We start from the raw sequence: 21,880 nt of genomic DNA on the forward strand, positions 1-21,880 counted from the left end.
CTTTTTCATACATTAACTGACTTCCAAATCACTGTTTTCTGATATTTTGCACAACAAATTGGCTGCCATCTAATCGTCTTTGTAATACTGTGATGACCTATCATATAAATGTGTATATGTTTTTAACTAATTCGACAAGTCTTTCCTCGATCTGCTCCATGTTTACTTCAGAAGACAAATGGAAATGTGTTTCAGGAAATAAGCAGTTACCTCATTGGCCAATCAGACTCATGGGACCCTGCATAGGGTCCGCATCAAAGTGATGCGTAGTCACATATTTACAATGTAGGTTCGATGCAGGAGTAAAAATCGGCTTTCATCAAGAGCCCAAAATTCCCTGATAGCCTTTGACAACTTTGACTATTGCAAATATTTAATTATTTGGACAATGCACTTATTCAGTTTTTAATGTGGAGAATATTTCATAAACCAGGATGCTGCAATAAGAACACACAAGCTTAATACAGATGATTTATTTCAGATTTGCCATTGTTAGAAATTCCATTATATACATAATAACAAGGTGAGTAACATTGCTGCCTCATAACGCTTAGATGCTTTTTTGTTTGCCACTTGGGATGTCTTCTCTGTGGAGTATGACAAGACATGTCAGGATGATGGTAAACTGACCTAGTGTGCCTTGGTATGAGTTTGCGTGTGAATGAACCCTGCAATGACCTGGCTGTAATGTGCTTATTACCTCTGGGAACACAATCAAGAGAAAGAAGTGTCAAAAACTGAATGAACATTGTACTGGGAAAGTAATCAAGTTATTTTGAAAAGTCAAAATTTTATGAATTTTAAATAAATAGATTTTGAGACCATGGATGTAAAGTCTAGAGAATATGAACAGCTACTGAAAAACTGGTGTAACTGGTCTTAAGCTGATAAGTACACACAATTAAAAAACAGCTATAAATCGATAATCATTCAGAAAATGGAAAGAAATCCATGCAAGACATGGCACAGTTGCATACTATGGGCCAGGTCTTCTAGCTGGAGCATAACCTGCACAGAATCTTGTCTTGTTATATACAGTGTAATTGCTCAGAAATGCCCTTTGCACTAGGATTCTTCATTAAAGGTATTATTTACTCTAAGTATAAATTAATGTTTCCAGTGGGGCTTGAGGAAGCAATGGTTAGCACTTGTTCCCCACAGCTCCAGGAGAGCAACGTCAAATGCCAGCCCAGTCTGTGTTTCCCCTGTGTGTAAATATGTTGGTGTTAGACTGAGTGCCAGCTCTGCATTGTTCAGGTGTGAGGCAGTGTGGGTATATGCATGAGTGTACCCTGTGATGGCTCCATGTCCAGGGCTGGTTCCTGCTTTGTGCGTGTTATTGCTTGGATTGTCTATGGCTCTCCTTGACCCCATTATTGGATTGTGCATGTTCATTAAAAGGAAGAATGAATGGATGATTGCACAATAGGCTGTATAGCTTTGTAACCTCAAATGTGAAAAAAGTGTTAAGACTGATGGATGAACACAACATATAAAAAATGAATTCAATAATAACAAAAACATAAAAACATTATAAATGCAATAAAATGTAAAATACAGTATCTTTTTTTACATCTAAGTAACATTAATAATAATAAATACGGACAACGTTAAACAGTGCATGTATGTTTTCTTCTCTTAATTGCACACAACTTGGCTTCACTCTCACTTAGCTAGCCAAGCTGAAGAGTGGACATAACTCACCACCGTATGTTGTTTAGTTTTATTCATCTTAACTCTTTCTCTCTTGGGCTCACTTAGAAATGGAGCTGTGCACAATAAAGATTACCTCATTTGGAATATGGTTAAGTGAACGCCCACTTGGAATGTTTTATACAGTGGTGTGAAAAACTATTTGCCCCCTTCCTGATTTCTTATTCTTTTGCATGTTTGTCACACAAAATGTTTCTGATCATCAAACACATTTAACCATTAGTCAAATATAACACAAGTAAACACAAAATGCAGTTTTTAAATGATGGTTTTTATTATTTAGGGAAAAAAAAATCCAAACCTACATGGCCCTGTGTGAAAAAGTAATTGCCCCCTTGTTAAAAAATAACCTAACTGTGGTGTATCACACCTGAGTTCAATTTCCGTAGCCACCCCCAGGCCTGATTACTGCCACACCTGTTTCAATCAAGAAATCACTTAAATAGGAGCTGCCTGACACAGAGAAGTAGACCAAAAGCACCTCAAAAGCTAGACATCATGCCAAGATCCAAAGAAATTCAGGAACAAATGAGAACAGAAGTAATTGAGATCTATCAGTCTGGTAAAGGTTATAAAGCCATTTCTAAAGCTTTGGGACACCAGCGAACCACAGTGAGAGCCATTATCCACAAATGGCAAAAACATGGAACAGTGGTGAACCTTCCCAGGAGTGGCCGGCCGACCAAAATTACCCCAAGAACGCAGAGACGACTCATCCGAGAGGTCACAAAAGACCCCAGGACAAAGTCTCAAGAACTGCAGGCCTCACTTGCCTCAATTAAGGTCAGTGTTCACGACTCCACCATAAGAAAGAGACTGGGCAAAAACGGCCTGCATGGCAGATTTCCAAGACGCAAACCACTGTTAAGCAAAAAGAACATTAGGGCTCGTCTCAATTTTGCTAAGAAACATCTCAATGATTGCCAAGACTTTTGGGAAAATACCTTGTGGACTGATGAGTCAAAAGTTGAACTTCTTGGAAGGCAAATGTCCCGTTACATCTGGCGTAAAAGGAACACAGCATTTCAGAAAAAGAACATCATACCAACAGTAAAATATGGTGGTGGTAGTGTGATGGTCTGGGGTTGTTTTGCTGTTTCAGGACCTGGAAGGCTTGCTGTGATAGATGGAACCATGAATTCTACTGTCTACCAAAAAATCCTGAAGGAGAATGTCCGGCCATCTGTTCGTCAACTCAAGCTGAAGCGATCTTGGGTGCTGCAACAGGACAATGACCCAAAACACACCAGCAAATCCACCTCTGAATGGCTGAAGAAAAACAAAATGAAGACTTTGGAGTGGCCTAGTCAAAGTCCTGACCTGAATCCAATTGAGATGCTACGGCATGACCTTAAAAAGGCGATTCATGCTAGAAAACCCTCAAATAAAGCTGAATTACAACAATTTTGCAAAGATGAGTGGGCCAAAATTCCTCCAGAGCGCTGTAAAAGACTCATTGCAAGTTATCGCAAACGCTTGATTGCAGTTATTGCTGCTAAGGGTGGCCCAACCAGTTATTAGGTTCAGGGGGCAATTACTTTTTCACACAGGGCCATGTAGGTTTGGATTTTTTTTCTCCCTAAATAATAAAAACCACCATTTACAAACTGCATTTTGTGTTTACTTGTGTTATATTTGACTAATGGTTAAATGTGTTTGATGATCAAAAACATTTTGTGTGACAAACATGCAAAAGAATAAGAAATCAGGAAGGGGGCAAATAGTTTTTCACACCACTGTATACAGTACTGTAAGAACAAATACTACTGTATATGGATTCCTAGTGGAATTCCTACACCACAGGGTCTGAATATCAGCAGTGTGATCAGCAGCCTGCAGTGAGGAGGATGGCAAAGGCCAGCATTGCATGTGCTGCAGCATTTCCCTGCATGAGTGTCAGAGATCATACTTTGTTGGATGGAGTCCACTGAAAGATTATAAAGGTAAAAAACAAACTTCAACTGCTTTCCAAGTGGCTTCCACAGGAATAAAAGCATAAGTAAAGGTTAACAAATGTCTGGAAAGAATAAACACACACACACACACTCAAGAGCTGGATAGATGTGTTGAGTCCTGGGGCCTCAATTGCCAGGAGCCAAATCAGCTGAAGCGGATGAGCTTGTCGTAGTCTTGGCCAATTCTTCTACACAGACACATCGAAAGGATCATACCAAAGAGCTAGGAAAGAAAAGACAATGCAGCAATTAGAAATCTAAAAACATAAGGCAAGACAAGGCAGGATTTATTCACTGGGCTGTACTATACATGGCCATACTTGCACACTATAACACACAAGTGGCTATTACCTTGCCAGTACTCCACGTAGAAATCTCTGCAAACGGAGGGGGGAGATTAACAAAATGAATTAGTACCAGGAAAGAACCAACTCTCTGTGAAAAAAACCAAACAAAACACACACACACACACACACACACACACAAATCTGTGTGCACCCAAACATTTGCATGCAGCCTTGGATTGTAGAGACAGAGAGGCACACAAGTTTGAAAAAAATAGTACGCACTTCCACGCTCCCAAGATGCCTTTTCCTAGAAATGATACTATATAAAATAAAGACTGAATGATTCATGAATTAATTTTAAATAGAATATTATTTTATATGTCAACACCCCAACAACATTAGGAGATGAAATACAGTACTTCATTGATGCTAATCATATACAGTATATCACTCATTTGTAATGTATTTAGCACCCAGAAAGACACTAAAATCCATTCTAACTATGCTTAAGCACAGCACTGCACACCATTCAAATACAAGTGTGAAGAAACCTCTGGACTGTGGGGAATTTCACACGAAATGTGAACAAAACTCACATAACTTTTGAGACAATGGAGCAAATACATATTTGCAAACCACCCCAACCAAACTAAATCAATGACACGGCATACAGCTGCATAAATGTGACTAATGGCTGAGCATGTCAGTTTTATGTCATCACCTATCTGTCCGTTTCTTTCAATGTTTATTTTATTATTTGAGAAACTGAGAAAAATATTATATTGTAATCAGCTAAAATGAAATTTAAGTGTGAAATTATTTCTTAAAAAAAAACGGTGTTAAAAAATTGGCATGCATGGTCTAACTACAATACCTTCAAAATGTATAATTTTTAAAAATAAAATTTGATTCTTTCATTCATTTTTATATACAGTATGCTGACAAAATTGCTGTACATCTACATTTCTGGCTGTGTTGTAATTACAGGTGGTTTAAAGTGGAGCTTTGAAAAATGATGGCTGGCATGGTGAGGATCTGGGTTTGCATCCCAGGTCCTCCCTATGTGAAGTTTGCATGTTTTCCCTGTATCTGCATGGACTTCCTTCGGGTACTCCGGTTTCTTCCCACTGTCCAAAGGCATGCATGTTATGTGAACTGGCAATTCTAAAATGGCGTGTGTGTGTGTGTTTGCCCTGAAATGGACTGGTACCCTGTTCAGGGTTTGTTCCTGTCTTATGCCCTATGCTAGCTGGTCTGGACCAAACAGGTTAGAAAATGACATGACATTATTAAAGATGAATTGGAATACTATTTTAGTTTTCCAGTAAGCTTAACATGCATGACTGGAAAATTAATGGAAGGAATTATTAAGGATGAGATTGAGCAGCACATGGCAAGTACAGGAGTTTTTGTGAACTGTTAGCTTGGGTTCAGAAGAGGGAGATTGTGTTTTACCAACATGCTGGAATTCTATGAGGAAGACACAAAAGGATATGATCAAAGTGGAGCATATGATATTATTTATCTGGACTTTCAGAAAGCATTTGATAAAGTGCCACATGAGAGGTTGGACACCAAACTAAAATAAGTGGGAGTTCAGGGTGATGTTTTTAGATGGGTGCAGAATTGGCTCAGACACAGGAAGCAGAGGGTGGTGGTGCGAGGAACTTTATCAGAACTGGTTGATGTTAAGAGTGGTGTTCCACAGTGGTCAGTGCTAGGGCTGCTGCTATTTTTAATAATAAATAAATGATTTAGATAGGCATATAAGTAACAAGCAGGTTAGGTTTGTAGATGATACCAAGATAGGTTAATTGGCAGATAATTCTGAATCTGTTAAATCATTACAGAAGGAACTGGACAGCATACAGGCTTGGGCAGATCTGTGACAGATGAAATTTAATGTCAGTAAATGTAAAGTATTAAACATAGGTCTGAAAATCAAGAGTACTACTTTATGAGAAGGATTTAGGAGTTGTAGTGGACTCTACACTATCAACTTCCAGACAATGTTCAGAAGTCATTAAGAAGGCAAATACAATGTTATATTATGTATAGCACAATGTTTCCAGTACAAGTCCAAGGCTGTTATGCTCAAGCTTTATAATGCACTGGTGAGGCCTCATCTGGAGGTCTGTGTGCAGTTTTGGTCTCCAGGCTACAAAAAGGACATAGCAGCACTAGAAAAGGTCCAGAGAAGAGCGACTAGGCTGATACCAGGGCTACAGGGGATGAATTATGAAGAAAGTTTAAAAGAGCTGAGCCTTTTCAGTTTAAAAGTATATTAGGAGGTGACATGATTGAAGTGTTTAAAATTATGAAGGGAATTAATACAGTGGATCAAGACTGTTATTTTAAAATGAGTTCATCAAGAACATGGGGGCATAGCTGGAAACTTCTTAAGGGTAAATTTCGCAGAAACATTAGGAAGGTTTTCTTTACACAGAGAACCATAGACACTTGGAATAAGCTACCAAGTAGTGTTTTGGACAGCTAGACTTTAGGAACTTTCAAAACTAGATTTGATGTTTTTTTTAGAAGAATTAAGTGGATAGGACTAGCAAGCTTTGTTGGGATGAATGGTCTGTTCTCATCTAGATAGTTCTAATGTTGTAATTTTCTGTTTTGTTCAGATAAAAAATTACATCATACTGAAACGGAGACAAGGATTACTAATCAAGCTGCCATTTTATATAAATCTTGTTTCCTACCTTGAATTTTATTGATGGAGATTTAATGTACTAACATACTGCACTGTGCTTTGGGGTTTTGTTTTTTCTTTTTCAATGTATTTTGTGTGATTTACTAATATGGCAATTTGAAGATGTATCCTGGCCATATATGTACCTTTACGCCATCTCTCTATTATAAAAAAAAAATCTTCGAAGGTTGGAAGGAGACGAGATGTAATTTTCTCAGAGAGACACTTTCACGTCCCGTGAGACGAGTCTTTGTGTCAAAGTAGAAAGTTGTAAAGAATTCAAAAACATTGGCGTGGTACACATGCAGAGCAGGTTAAAGATAATGGAAGTACGAAAATTTGAAAGACTCAAAAAAAGGATAGTAAACATTGCATTAGTGCAAACAAATGGAAATTATCACTCGGTGAAATAACAGAACAGCGAAAAGAGATTGAATATATTGTTCAGATTTAAACTTTAAGTCGGAGACTTGTAGATCGTTTAATTCGTGTTGCCGTCAAGGAAAAAAAAGTAGTGTTTTTTCCCAATGAAGAGGCGTATCCGCGAGAATTAAAAGATTTGTTATTCAGTGAAAGTGAAATTCCACAAGAGAAAATTTCAGGCACGCTCACTGTTCAAACATTTCTCATTTGTGTGAATGCTATTGTCAGACACATTTCTTGTAGAGAGAAAGAAACAATGTTCACTGATGGGCAGTTACACAGTACATTGCGTTGTCACGATGTAATTCCAAACACGGAATCAAAATTCAATACGATATTGACGAAAAGATAAAAGAGAAAAGAGATAGAATATATGGACATACGTGATATGACAGAAGTGCACCGAGTGAGATGGGGGTGGGGCTGGGGGGGGGGATGCAGGGAGTGGGCGAGCGAAGCGAGCAAGGGGCAAAGCCCCCTAGTATTTTAAAAATAAATTGCACAGAAATGTACATATGCATTGTGCCAATGAATACATGCTATTTATTGTGTTAAGATGGTGTATACGTTTTTACAAATTGTCATCCACATTTGCATAGCATTGGAGTTAAGTTCATTCTTCATTCTTTTTTGTGAATGAGGCAAGATAACCTAAGTTGCTACATGAAAGATTGCTAATATTTTTCTAAAAATGTACAATGCATTCCCTAAAAAAACATCAAGACTGATTCAGGCCTCGATATCAGTCTGAAGAATTTGTATTGCATAATGGAAAATTGTTTTGAAACACTCTTTGTGATAAGAAACCTTCTCTCCCTATATATATATATACAATATATATATTGTGGTGTGTGGCCGGCTAAATATTCCCGCCCTCACCCCCAGGCCGCTAGGTGGAGCTCTCTCAACAGTGTGGACGTTACCCGAATTCCAGCAGGGCCTCATGGACTATGTAGTTTATATGCACAGCCCTGCTGGATACCTTGGGGACCACCAGGAGTCGCTGTGGGGAGGCTTCTGGACTCTTACTTGCCCTATAACCCGGAGGTGCGTCATGATCACATGACAAGAGGCAACGACGTGCTTCCGGGTTGAAGAAAGGAGCTTTTTATCCGACCCGGAAGTGTTCATGATCACATGGACAGAAGGGAGAAACACTTCCGGGTCAGGGACTATATAAAGGACTCTGGGAAACCAGTACGCTGAGCTGAGCTGGGAGGAAGGGTGGCGAAGTGTCTGGGAGTGTGGAGGATTGATTATTGTGTGTTTATTGATTAGTTTATGAATATTGTGGAGTGGAGGGTGCTTTGTGCACTGTATTGTCTAAATAAAAGTAATATTTGGACTTTTACCTGGTGTCTGGAGTCGAGTCAGAGGGTTCAAGAGGACGACAACGACCTCAATCTGCGACTATATATATATATATATATATACAGTGAAACAAAAGCTTTTGTTTACAACTTAACATTTTTGATGTATAAATGTGTTTGAAAATCACTGTGACCGGGCTTGATGTCACAAGATTCATGCATTTCTTTTTGCTTACACTTGGCCTAACTTCCGTTCACTGGGTGTGTGCATACACTCAATTGTGTGGATTGGGTACCTGCTATATAAAGGGCACCAGGGGGGTGATGACTACACATATTTCCATTTCAAGCTGGGTGGTAATAAGATGTAATCCTGCATGACAACATGCCAGAGGCTTCTTCCCATTACCACCCACCCAGAAGAATACCCAAGGAGTCTATATAACCTGGCAGGGAAGAAAAGAATGTCATCTGATGAGCGTCGTGTCAGTCGGCGATTCAGCACGCAGAAAACAATCAGTGATGTTAGCTGAAATACCTACAATATCACAAGAAATGCAGTTGATATATTGCTCACAGAGCTAAAGAAGAGGACAATTTGCATTGGAGAAAAAGAAAAAAATTAAAATAGCTGATGTAACTGTAAAATGTAACTCATGGGCTTTGCAGCTTATAGCACTGGAAATCAAGTCACCTGGGACCGTAATCTCCTTTTGATGTCCACAAGGGACTTTTCCAATATTCTTTTTACTTTTTCACTGTGACAGGTGACTATTAATTAAAGCTATGTAGCTTTGCATGTTCTTCTTGTGTCTGCATGGGTCTCCTCGGGGTGCTCCGGTTTCTTCCCACTGTCAAAAGATATGCATGTTAGGTGAATTAGTGATGACTAAATTGGTTTGTGTGTGTTTTCCTTGTGATGGAGTAGTGCCAGTTTAGGATTTGTTTCTGTCTTGTGTCCTATGCTAGCTTGGAAAGGATCCAACCCAACCACCATCAACGCAATCCTGGTCTTGATTATGAGAGTTAGAAAATGACATGACATGAACGTTTTATGAACTGTTACCCAGTCAAGCACAGAAAAAGGCAAAGCAACTGTGTTTTGTGATGGTAAAAGGTGTCAGAATTTACTACTGATTCTGGCTTAGTTTCTTTCTCGGCCTATACTTATCCAACAGTGTTATTTAAAAAATCTAACTAAAAGATGTTTTACAATACCATTTTGGCATTTTCTCACAGCAAACAAGGAGTTTGTAAACTGAGACCTTTGTCCAATAGCAGGAGAAGGCAGGGAAATAGAATTCAGATAGACAACAGTCAGCACAACATTTTCTCATTCGTTTGAGAAATGTTCCACATTATGTCTGGACAAGAGTGTATCTCATTTAAGGAGTTATAGGAATTTGTTTCTTGATGTACTCTATGTGTGATGCATTTTCAAAGTGCATTGCTCAGTACAGCATTGCAGAGATATTTTCTTGAGTAAAGCAATTTAATCTACAGAGCTTATTATGTTTGCCAGCATTAGCTTTACTCAAGCACTTCGGTTTCTACCAGGCCTGCTGATAATTCTGCTAAGGAAACCATTTTCTTTTGCATAAAATGAAAAAAAACAGCCTTGATTGTAGACCAACATATATGATTTTAGGATGTGGGAAGAAGACTGGATAAAAAGAAACATGGAGAACATCCTGAGCCACTCATAAAGATGATAAATCTACCTCCTGCATGTTATCACATGGTTTTATCTCAGGTCCCATGTCAATTTCCATGTTCTGAATTTCAAAACAAGTCAGAGGAAATGATATATAAAGATAAAGAGATTACGATTTGTGAGCTGAGACATAGAGCACACAAGAGGTATAAAGCTAGCCAAATTTAAGTAGAAAAAGGAGTTCAGTTCACTTATTTTTGACCTAGTATCCTCTTAAGTAACCAACCACTGTGACAGCAAATAAAAGTAGCATTTATTAGATAAAATAATGAAATGTGCAGACAAACAGGCAAATCGATAAGCTGCCAAATGGTGAATCACGAGCAGTTCCAGGAGGAAAAAAAAAAGACAAATGGTTTAAAATATGAAAATTGCCAGCCTAAAATGTTTTCTCTGCTATATCTTAATGTTCTTCTTTGGTCAATAATAATAACCAAAGGTGTGGAAGTCAAAGATTTACCTTTGAAGAGAAGAGGGTGTCATAACTCAGTTTAATTTCTATTTCACAGAACATCAGGGAGCTCAATACAAACACTCTGCCAGGGTCCAATGTCTTTCAACGTTTCAAAGACTGACTTTTTCTCTATCTGGCTTATACATTTGTACATAAACACATAAAAAATCCACTTGAATCTAGTTGAAGGTGACAGACAACTGGAGCTTATCCCAGCAGCATTAGGGGGTCACCAGCCCGTCACAGGACACACACACACACATCCATAATGACACTGGGGCCATTGTGGAGCCTCCAGTTCACCTAGTTTACATGTCTTTGGGGGGGAGTGTGGAAGAACCACATAGACATAGGGAGAATTTACAAACTCCATAAAGACAATTCGGTGTGTGTTTCAAATCCAGAATGTTGAATTTGTGTGTGGCAGCAGTGCTACCACTGCACCACCATTCCATATTTGGCATGTAAAAATAAACATTTTAATCAAAACATGAGCTGCTGACTATTTATGTGTAAGTTTGGCTTACTTAGCTTGTCCATGTTAAATATTATTAGTGGCTAATATGAATTTTATATAGCACACATATAAAATATTAACCTTATGCACAATATAAAGATATTATTTTTGGTGATGTTACTTCACCTAGGTTCCACCATTGCTGCTTGAATAGGTTCCAGCACCCAAAACACTACCCTGGATTAAGTGGATTTGATAATGGATGGATGCTACAGATTATCAGCAGCTGAACATTTTGAGAGCTTATAAAACATTAAGGATGCAAGGTGGCACAGCAGAAGGAATTACTGATTCTCAACCCTACAGATTTATACTTTTGTTCTTCAGCCAGGAAACTCTCTCTGTATTCTCCTCACATCTACATGTTTTATCTGGGTTCTCTGGTTTATACCCACATCACAAAGATATACCTTATAGTTACAATGATGAATCTGAATTAGCCAACTATGACTGTGTGTAGGCATATTTGCCCCAACATTAACTTGCATGCTGTCCAGGGCTGGTTTCTGTGTTGTGCCAGATGTTGCTGGGGTTAGGCTCTGGTCTAGAATGCCAATGGAACAGGCCATATGGATGAACAGATGGATTTTGGAGAGTATTTAACTATTATTAACTATAAAAGGCCAATAATGGAAAATAAAGTTTAACTGTGCATTGTCAAGCTTTGTTGAAATTTTTTGAAAATTCTGAAAAAAAAAATCTTTAAAATTAACCATGTTCTTTTTAGTACATTAAAAGATATCATGTACAGCTGAACATAGCACAGAACAACCACAACATATCATCATTTTATTACAGGATAATTCCTCCAGGTACTTAGAAAGTAGTCAGAAGGCATACCAGGCTTGAAAAATTCCTATTTGTATTGCGTGAACACCTACCTCGATCACACCGATTACTGCACAGGTGGCAAATATCCAGGAAAGACTGTTTTCAAGCCATAACAGGATCTTGTCTTGACAACCCTTTGAAGAGAAAATCGTGAATGAATATACCTCAGGTATGATTTTTTCTTTAAAAAAAAACTAGGTTAGATTAAAGAATTACAAAAAAAAATAATAATGATAGGGAACACATATAAGAAAAGTAGGTGTCGACAGCTAAGCAGGCCTTCTACAAGATACATTTTCTACAGTCAGCATTTATTATTAAATAAAAGAAAACCACTGAGAAATTGTTCACCATCACATTGACTTAGGTGTATAATGTTCTTTAAGATATACCTGCATTTATAGTGGGTGAAAGGCAGCAGCAGTAATATAGTTTTAAGTGTTTCAGCCTTAGAGTTCATGGTTTTGGATTTGATTCCCAGGATGGCCACTGTTTGTGTGGTGTTTGTGAGTTCTTCCCATGTCTCTGTGTACACTGGTTTCCTTCCACATCTAATAAACTGTCTGTGTTAGATGAACTGATGTCTCTAAACTGGCCTTGTGTGACCGAGTATCAGTGTGCCGAGAAGTGAAATCTGCTATTAATGGGCGTCCTATCCTAGGATGATTCCTGCCTTGTACCCACTGTTACTAAGATAGACTTAGCACAATCTGATGAAGGAAAAAGGGAGTTCTGGAAAAGAATGTAAGAAAATTACTTTCTGAAATTTTACTGTTAGGTTTCTTTGAAAAGATTCAGAGTATTGTAAGTATATTGCTTACTAAACCTCTGTAGGAAACTCCTGAAAGGTTCAATGGTTTGTACCTGACTGTAGACATATTCGCTCTCCACTTCACACAGCTCTGTCTCATTTTGTTTCATATGGGATTCAGGTTTACTCTGGTTATAACAGGAGCAGGGGACTGATCCTTGGTTGATGAATGTGTTTTGCTTCCAGTCATTTTTGGAGGTCCATCCACAGCACTGCAGCTACATGAGGGCAAGGAGGAGAAATTTTCTTTAATATATAGAATTCTGCACCGGACAACATTCTATGGAGCATTACATTACATTTTTAACATATAAATTTATTACATCTGTGCCACTGGTTGACAAAGTGTAATGCAAAGGGCTACACAATGAGATAAAGAGAAAAACTGTTCCTAAGCTAAAAATATGAGCAAGAATTAGTTAAGGTTCTGCTAATCATGTGGGGCCAGACATAATTCTCAAATGAGAATACACATCTGAGGACAACCCATTAAAAAGTGTGCAGTGAAATTCTGCACTGCAAAGACTACACTCTCAAGACCTCTTCCTAAAACACCCACCCCCAATTTCTCCAATCAGTGTGTTTTAAAACACCGCCAGGGTTTCAGGGAGAGTAAAAGATACTTAAAAACTACTTGATGTTGAGAGAAAATAAAAAGCTAAAATTGCTGTTATCTATTCAGGAGCTTAGGTAACTGCTGAAGCTTAATAATTAATTTGCACGTTGTAATGACAGTGGAGACAGACAGACACACATGCACACATGTAGACCACCGCAGCTACTGGGCTCCATACATTTGAGAAGTGGCTCCATCTGCTATGATATCTTTCTGTCATTTTAACTATTGCACTATGTGATATAGCAACGACAAACAGAGTTTAGATAAGCATTGTGGCCTATGGATGTACAATGTGTTAAAACACTGCGGCTATTTTATCATGGCATATTTGCATTTCCAATTAGACATCCATCCATTCATCCATTATCCAACCCACTATATCCTAACACAGGGTCACGAGGGTCTGCTGGAACCAATCCCAGCCAACACAGGGAACAAGGCAGGAAACAAACCCCGGGCAGGGCGCTAGCCCACTGCAGTCCAATTAGACAGTAAAGGTAAATTTCTTTAGTTATTCATTTAGACGTGCAGTCAGAAGGTGGATGTTGTGCAGCCTCATCTGTGCATCTACTGGTGTTGTTGGGAAGACTTGCTGATTTGGGTGTTTTCAGTACTCAAACCTGAATCTCCTGGGGCTTTTCATTATCAGCTCTCTCAATGGCAGTCCTTTTGATGAAGTGTGACAAACCTTTTACTTCAAATGAGTATTTTACAGTTTGTTATTTTCATGTATATAGCTACCAGTTCCTTCAAGCTTACATTGACTCCTACACTATCGTAACATTAAACAACAGGGAGCACACACAGCATTTGCAGTAATATATCGCCCACGTTTGCCATTCATCCTTTGATGCCATCGAATGCCAATACATAATCAGATGCTACGGAAAGGTTTTTCCCTTGCATCAGGTTATACTTATTTTTAAAACATGTTATATTTATTTTTAAAACATGCAATGTGCTCTCTGCACATGTGACACACATTTATATATCTAATAAGGTTTTTTTAGGAGACTTTTCGACAGTAGATGATTCATCGTAAACAGAACCTTGCTGTCTGTCCGACCAGGTTAACAAGGGCACCTCTGATCATTGCAGTACAAAATCACAGCCCCATACTTTGAATGTCACCTTCATAAGGCTGTCTTAGAAATGTGACACTCAGTGAGCTGTCTAACTGTTCTCACCCAGTTTTCAACAAAATTCAGTAACGGTTGTCTCAAGATGTATATATTATATGTCTGGCTTCAGCAAGGCTAAGGTTCTATAAGCAATATATAGATAACTAAACAAATACATTTTCCTGAATCTTGTCCAAGTCTTTGTGTAATGCTGGATTGGAAGCATTTTCACTTTTGTAGTTTATAATAATTTTCGTTACTGACTCTGCAGCATATGCCTTAACCTGGAAATGAGAACAAGAGAAAGTGGATTAGATAAGTGGACTATGCCAAATTTACTATCCTGTGATATGACACAGAAAACAGATTACGTCTTCTCACCGTGTTCCTCTGGGTGTAGATTAATGTTCCAAGGGTAATCTGTGCAGCCAGAAGCATGAGCAGGAAAAAGAAGTACTGCAAGAGAGAAGAAAATACTGACCATTTCTTTTAAGCTTATTAGCTCAGCCTGCAGACAATAAAAACTTGGGCTCCCAATTCACTCTTGAGAAGTGCAATGTTAGTGAAAAGCATGGAAGTTAAAGTTTTTGATGTACTCCTGGAATTGTAGATGTAAACAATAATTAAGTAAGATCTTAAAGGATAAGTTTAGTATTTTTCAAGTCAAAGTTATATCTCCACATACATGGTATATATTTATTTGTCATGCGATATTGTGTTCTAAAGTTTAGCTCTTTCTCTAAATTAAAAAAATTCAGATATGAGTGTCAGTAGGCTTTGCGCCCTAGCAACCAAGTTACCCGAACTATTCTATAACATTTCAGTAATCATGTACCACTCCGATGCTGATCTTTCTGATAGGTCATTACAATAAAAATTGACGAGAAGAATTCACAATTAATTGCGAATTATGGTATTTGAGGGTTCCTCTAGCGTGCCTCTTTCTCTTGCACGATTTGCCTCAACACTACAATAAACACATCATCATCTATAACATTATACAAAGATATTGTCTGTTTTTTACCTGCATTATTATCAATCTTTAATTTAGTATTGTTTTTTTTGTATCAGTAAGGTGCTGCTGGAGTATGTGAATTTCCCCTTGGGATTAATAAAGTATCTATCTATCTATCTATCTATCTATCTATCTATCTATCTATCTATCTATCTATCTATCTATCTATCTATCTATCTATCTATCTATCTATCTCATAACAGACTCAAGTTTCAGGTTTGGTCATTTTCTGTCCAGCCGTTTTAGCTCTAGACTGTCCTCAAGAAACTGTGACACACAGACACACACACATCATCGAGATATCAATGTTTTCGGTATCAGAGGACCCTAAAATGTTGAGATCCGTTGAAAACTGGAGACTGAAATTTTTGATAGGTTATGGTGGGGGAGGGCGCAAAGTAAATAAATATATCTTGCCTGCAGAACTTCACATTGGGGCATAAAGGAAAAACTTTAAAATTGACCAAATATATCCATTTTTCAAACGTAGACAGTTGAAAAGGATTGATCTGCATCTTCTGATTACACATATATTGTAAGGATTTATCTGAATCTTCTGATTAGACTAGACTACATTTTCTGCATGTCTTTTTTGAAAAAAAAAACACACCAATATTATGAGATTCAGCCATTTTAAAAGAAGACTAGCTGTGGCGATAGCACTTAGTCCACCTGCTCAACAACGTTTCACACCCGCGGGGGGTGGGTTCTTCCCAAAAGGCCAAGTCACAGTAAACTTTTCTTGTCACAGGGTTGCCCTTGTTTTGATTTAATTATGTGAGGACTTGCACAATCAAACAGAAAATGTATCCTTACCATGAGAAAAACAGTACCAGGAATATGCAATATTAATCTAGATATATAAATCTAGTTTTCTTAGGTCCCTTTTGTTGTCACAAACATGTGTCAGAAACAGAGAAGGTGGGGATCAATACTAGACAACTGTCTTGGCTTGAAAAATTGGATGTATCTGGTAAGTTTTGAAGTTTTTCCTTCGTGCCCCAAACCCTCCATTGTAAAGCACCAGTGTGGGCAAAATGTTTTTTTAAATTTGCAGAAAGCGCTTCACTTTTGAACACAATTTTATGTGGCAAATGCATATATACCATGTATGTGAAGAGATAACTTTGGACTTAAAAAAAAATATCCTTTAAGGTCATACAGTGACAATCCTCCTGCAAGTGAGGACATGTGAAGTTTGATTTTTTAGACTGGGATTTAGCCAAGCTGTATTTTTAAAAAATTCAATTTATGCCAATACATAACTGAATATTCACTTTCTCTTGAGAACTTCACAGGAGCTCAAGAAATTATCCAGGCTGCCCTTTCCATGTGGACAAAAACTGACCCCTTAGTAAAGGGGTTTCAGTGACACTATAGTCTTTTCATTAGTGGATTGCAGGAGTGGCTGCAACACAGAAGATGCTGTACAGATTCTTGCTTATAGACAAGATTAAGTGCAAACAGATTTTTATGACTCCTTTTTGAATAATGGTGGAAACGTCATACATAGTAAGGGTAGATATTACTCTTTAACAGTTTCTGGAGTTAAGGAAGCCAGGTCAGTGTGGCATAGAAAGGTACAGGAGGTGGGGTGTTTTTTTGCAAATGGCCAAATGAATTGGTCACTCCACTGATAAGTCAGGGGTCCTTACTTGTAAAGGAAAAACCTAGAGGGATTTGGAATTTTTTTAATACAGTTGTCATTTTTTTGTTCTTACTCATACTATTTTAACCTACTCTAGTGTGTTGATTTTTTTAAATTAACATATTTTTATTTTATCTAGGCTTTGTTGCTATTTTCAGTGCCCAATACAAGTAATAAGCTTCCATCAGTAACCTAACTTATAACTAGGGGGCTCTGCCCCCTGCTCACTTCACTCGCCAACCCCCGTGTCAGCCCTACACACCGGTCATTTCCCGGATCTGCCGCTTGTGACGAATCATGCTGTGCTTTTGGATAAACACGAATATCAACTCTGTCTTTGAGATCTCTATCTTTTGAAACTATTATCGCTGACAATTCGTCACATGTCGGTCTATTATATATGCGACCGTGATCTTTCCAATTTATATAGAAATCCAAGAAAACTTCTTTGTCTGTGTTTCTCAGATAAATTTCATGTAAAGTGTGATACTTTTGCATGGATGGATTTGTATCCATTATTGGGTGAAGAATTTCTAATACATCTTATCATTTAACTCTTTCGATTCTTTGTTGCATCGCTTCTCCGTGATCATAAATACGAACCTGACCAAATTCTGGTTTCTTATAAAGTAAACTTGTAGTAGCTGCGGTACCACAGATTCTCATAGCGTATGGTCCTGAATTGTGTAAATCTACGTTTTGAGCATAGAATGATGCGAACGTGAGCAGATTATTGTAAATTCTGATATTTTGCCTGTAGTGTTTGTTGATTTTTACCAAACAACAAATCTTTTAATTCTCGCGGATATGCCTCTTCATTGCTAAGAAACACTACTTTTACCTGATGGCAACACGAATTAGACGATCTACAAGTTTCCGACTTAAACTTTAAAAACGAACAATATCTGCTTACTTCTGTCATATCACCTATGTCCATATATTCAATCTCTTTTTGCTTTTCCGTTATTTCACCGAGTAATGATTTCTGTTTGTTAGTGCTAATGCGATCTTTACTATCAGTTTTTTGAGACTTTCAAATTTTAGTACTTTCATAATCTCTAACCTGATCTGCATGTGTATCATGCCAAAGTTTTTGAACCTCTTTACACCGTTCTACTTTGTCTTCTACTCCATCCATCCATCCATCCTCTTCCACTTATCCGAGGTTGGGTCACGGGGGCAGCAGCTTGAGCAGAGATGCCCAGACTTCCCTCTCCCCGGCCACTTCTTCTAGCTCTTCCGGGAGAATCCCGAGGCGTTCCCAGGCCAGCCGGGAGACATAGTCCCTCCAGCGTGTCCTGGGTCTTCCCCGGGGCCTCCTCCCAGTTGGACATGCCCAGAACACCTCACCAGGGAGGCGTCCAGGAGGCATCCTGATCAGATGCCCGAGCCACCTCATCTGACTCCTCTCGATGCGGATGAGCAGCGGCTCTACTCTGAGCCCCTCCCGGATGACTGAGCTTCTCACCCTATCTTTAAGGGAGAGCCCAGACACCCTGTGGAGGAAACTCATTTCAGCCGCTTGTATTCGCGATCTCGTTCTTTTGGTCACTATCCATAGCTCATGACCATAGGTGAGGGTAGGAACATAGATCGACTGGTAAATTGAGAGCTTTGCCTTACGGCTCAGCTCCTTTTTCACCACGACAGACCGATGCAGAGCCCACATCACTGCGGACGCTGCACCGATCCGCCTGTCGATCTCACGCTCCATTCTTCCCTCACTCGTGAACAAGACCCCGAGATACTTGAACTCCTTCACTTGGGGCAGGATCTCGCTCCCAACCCTGAGAGGGCACTCCACCCTTTTCCGCCTGAGGACCATGGTCTCGGATTTGGAGGTGCTGATTCCCATCGCAGCCGCTTCACACTCAGCTGCGAACCGATCCAGAGAGAGCTGAAGATCACGGCCTGATGAAGCAAACAGGACAACATCATCTGCAAAAAGCAGTGACCCAATCCTGAGTTCACCAAGCCGGACCCCCTCAACACCCTGGCTGCGCCTAGAAATTCTGTCCATAAAAGTTATGAACAGAATCGGTGACAAAGGGCAGCCCTGGCGGAGTCCAACTCTCACTGGAAACGGGTTTGACTTACTGCCGGCAATGCAGACCAGGCTCTGGCACCGATTGTACAGGGACCGAACAGCTCTTATCAGGGGGTCCGGTACCCCATACTCTTGGAGTACCCCCCACAGGATTCCCCGAGGGACACGGTCGAACGCCTTTTCCAAGTCCACAAAACACATGTACAGACTGGTTGGGCGAACTCCCATGCACCCTCCAGGACCCTGCTAAGGGTGTAGAGCTGGTCCACTGTTCCGCGACCAGGATGAAAACCACACTGTTCCTCCTGAATCCGAGGTTCGACTATCCGACGGACCCTCCTCTCCAGAACCCCCGAATAGACTTTTCCAGGGAGGCTGAGGAGTGTGATTCCTCTGTAGTTGGAACACACCCTCCGGTTCCCCTTCTTAAAGAGGGGTACCACCACCACGGTCTGCCAATCCAGAGGCACTGTCCCTGATGTCCATGCGATGTTGCAGAGACGTGTCAACCAAGACAGCCCTACAACATCCAGAGCCTTGAGGAACTCCGGGCGTATCTCATCCACCCCCGGGGCCCTAACTTATAACTAGGGGGCTCTGCCCCCTGCTCGCTTCACTTGCCAACCCCCGTGTCAGCCCTACTCACCGGTCACACTTGACCACATGAAAGTTAGTACAGTTGCAAGATGGGTAGTGTGTAGTTTGAGTTATGAGCCACTTGAGGGTATCACAGTGACTTGCTTGGCAATCAAGACAGACCAGGCACCAGAATCCCATTATTTGATTGATTTTTTGTGACATGAAAGGTGTGTCAACTCGCATCTTTTGCTAGTCATTAGCAAAAAAAGTGCCAGATATTATTCCTTAGCTAAGTTAATGTTTACATTAGAGAAGTCTACACACACAGATGAAATGTTTGGTATGGCCCCAGCAAATTTTCATGCAGAAAATGCCACTGGTCATATTGTATTATTTGTGAATTGCCTATTAGTGATCAGGTAAGTCAATTATCTGTTCAGTCCATCTTTAATGGACAAAGCCTTGCCTTGTTTGATTCCATTGTTGATGATGCTTTCTAGAGGGGTGTTTGACATAATGCTGACATGTAAAGATTATGATAAATATGTTTTTATTGATTGCTTGTATTGATATTATTATTTATTTATTATAATTTATTATTTTATTGATTGCTAATACTGATAACAATTGTTTGTAAACTTTAAAAATTAAGAGTTTTTTCATTAATTGTGGAGAGAAACTTACCATTCCCAGCATACACTGAACTTCTTTGAGAGCACCCAGACATCCAAAAAAGCCAATCATCATAGTGAAAGTGCCACAGCCACAAAATATGTAAGAAAATAGTTGGAGTGGGGGTATATCTACATGGAGAGAGAGGTGGAGAAAGAGAGTGTTGGAAAAGTTATGCTTATGTCTAAAATATATTATGAAACTTTACAATAGGTGCCAATCTTAGTGCAAATAACAAAATTTCTAAAAGTGTATAAAGGTGGCACTGCACCAACATAAGACGTTGCAGCTTACTTAAGGTTTTGAGAAATGATGACTCATCAAAGAGTATCCAGAGGCCACATGCCAGCATCAGTACTCCGATTAACTGAAAGAATGAAAAAGTTACCTTGTTAATGACTGAGGGTCATGCCCGCTAAAAGCTATACATTTTTCATTTGAATAATATATATATATATATATATATATATATATATATATATATATATATATATATATATATATATATACTGTACAGTATATATATATATATATATAGTGAACCACCAGAGGGTGCAACAGCCACCCAAACACCCAACACGACAGACACAAACACAACTTCCATATTTATTATTCTTTTTTTTTTTAACTTTTAAGAAGCACTTAATACTTATAGTTGATTGGTATTGCAAACTTGATGATATGAAAGGGGCGGCACGGTGGCGCAGTGGGTAGCGCTGCTGCCTCGTAGTTGGGAGATCTGGGGACCTGGGTTCGATTCCCGGGTCCTCCCTGCGTGGAGTTTGCATGTTCTCCCCGTGTCTGCGTGGGTTTCCTCCGGGCGCTCCGGTTTCCTCCCACATTCCAAAGACATGCAGGTTAGGTGGATTGGCGATTCTAAATTGGCCCTAGTGTGTGCTTGGTGTGTGGGTGTGTTTGTGTGTGTCCTGCGGTGGGTTGGCACCCTGCCCAGGATTGTTTCCTGCCTTGTGCCCTGTGTTGGCTGGGATTGGCTCCAGCAGACCCCCGTGACCCTGTGTTCGGATTCAGCGGGTTGGGAAATGGATGGATGGATGATATGAAAGTGGATTTATCCTGCCAAATTTAAGCTTTTTAGCTAAATGGGAAATAGTGTTTTTGTTGATGAGAGAGTGACTGAGTTAGTCAGCTTAGCATTTCATATATTATGTCATACACCATATAAGGCCACATAAAGTTAACAGCCAAAGTTAATCTAAAACTAGAATCACACTACATGATTTTTTCAACAATTTTCAGTCATAGCCTTCATTTAAATAATGTCAGAAAAATCATAGCAAGTTGTAAACAGTTGCATCTTCTGCTTGTTACAGTCAGTTGTCACCAGCTACTCAGTCGTAGCACTCTGTCACTCTGGTTTGATTTTCTCATAGTATGTCACAAGTTATAGAAGTGAAGTCTCATGTTGGTGTGAGTTAATTGCTAACGAGTGCTCAGCTTAAAGT

At 39.3% G+C, this 21,880-nt stretch overlaps 1 protein-coding gene across 3 annotated transcripts in view; it reads right to left on the minus strand.

Annotated features, from left to right (window-relative positions):
* Window positions 1-453: 453 nt before the first annotated feature.
* The window catches only part of LOC114660696 (CD82 antigen-like), a 79,586-nt gene continuing 58,159 nt past the window's right edge, over window positions 454-21,880 (minus strand). For all 3 annotated transcript variants that reach the window (XM_051933890.1, XM_051933891.1, XM_051933889.1), the window contains exons 3-9: window positions 20,712-20,784; window positions 20,430-20,548; window positions 14,838-14,912; window positions 14,633-14,740; window positions 12,770-12,934; window positions 11,956-12,039; window positions 454-3,891 (exon numbers count right to left, since the gene is read on the minus strand). In XM_051933890.1, the coding sequence (XP_051789850.1) occupies window positions 3,814-3,891; window positions 11,956-12,039; window positions 12,770-12,934; window positions 14,633-14,740; window positions 14,838-14,912; window positions 20,430-20,548; window positions 20,712-20,784 (702 nt within the window). In that variant the 3' untranslated portion in view covers window positions 454-3,813. The remainder of the gene's footprint in view (window positions 3,892-11,955; window positions 12,040-12,769; window positions 12,935-14,632; window positions 14,741-14,837; window positions 14,913-20,429; window positions 20,549-20,711; window positions 20,785-21,880) is intronic.

The sequence above is a fragment of the Erpetoichthys calabaricus genome, chromosome 11, assembly GCF_900747795.2.
Source record: "Erpetoichthys calabaricus chromosome 11, fErpCal1.3, whole genome shotgun sequence".
Lineage (NCBI taxonomy): Eukaryota > Metazoa > Chordata > Cladistia > Polypteriformes > Polypteridae > Erpetoichthys > Erpetoichthys calabaricus.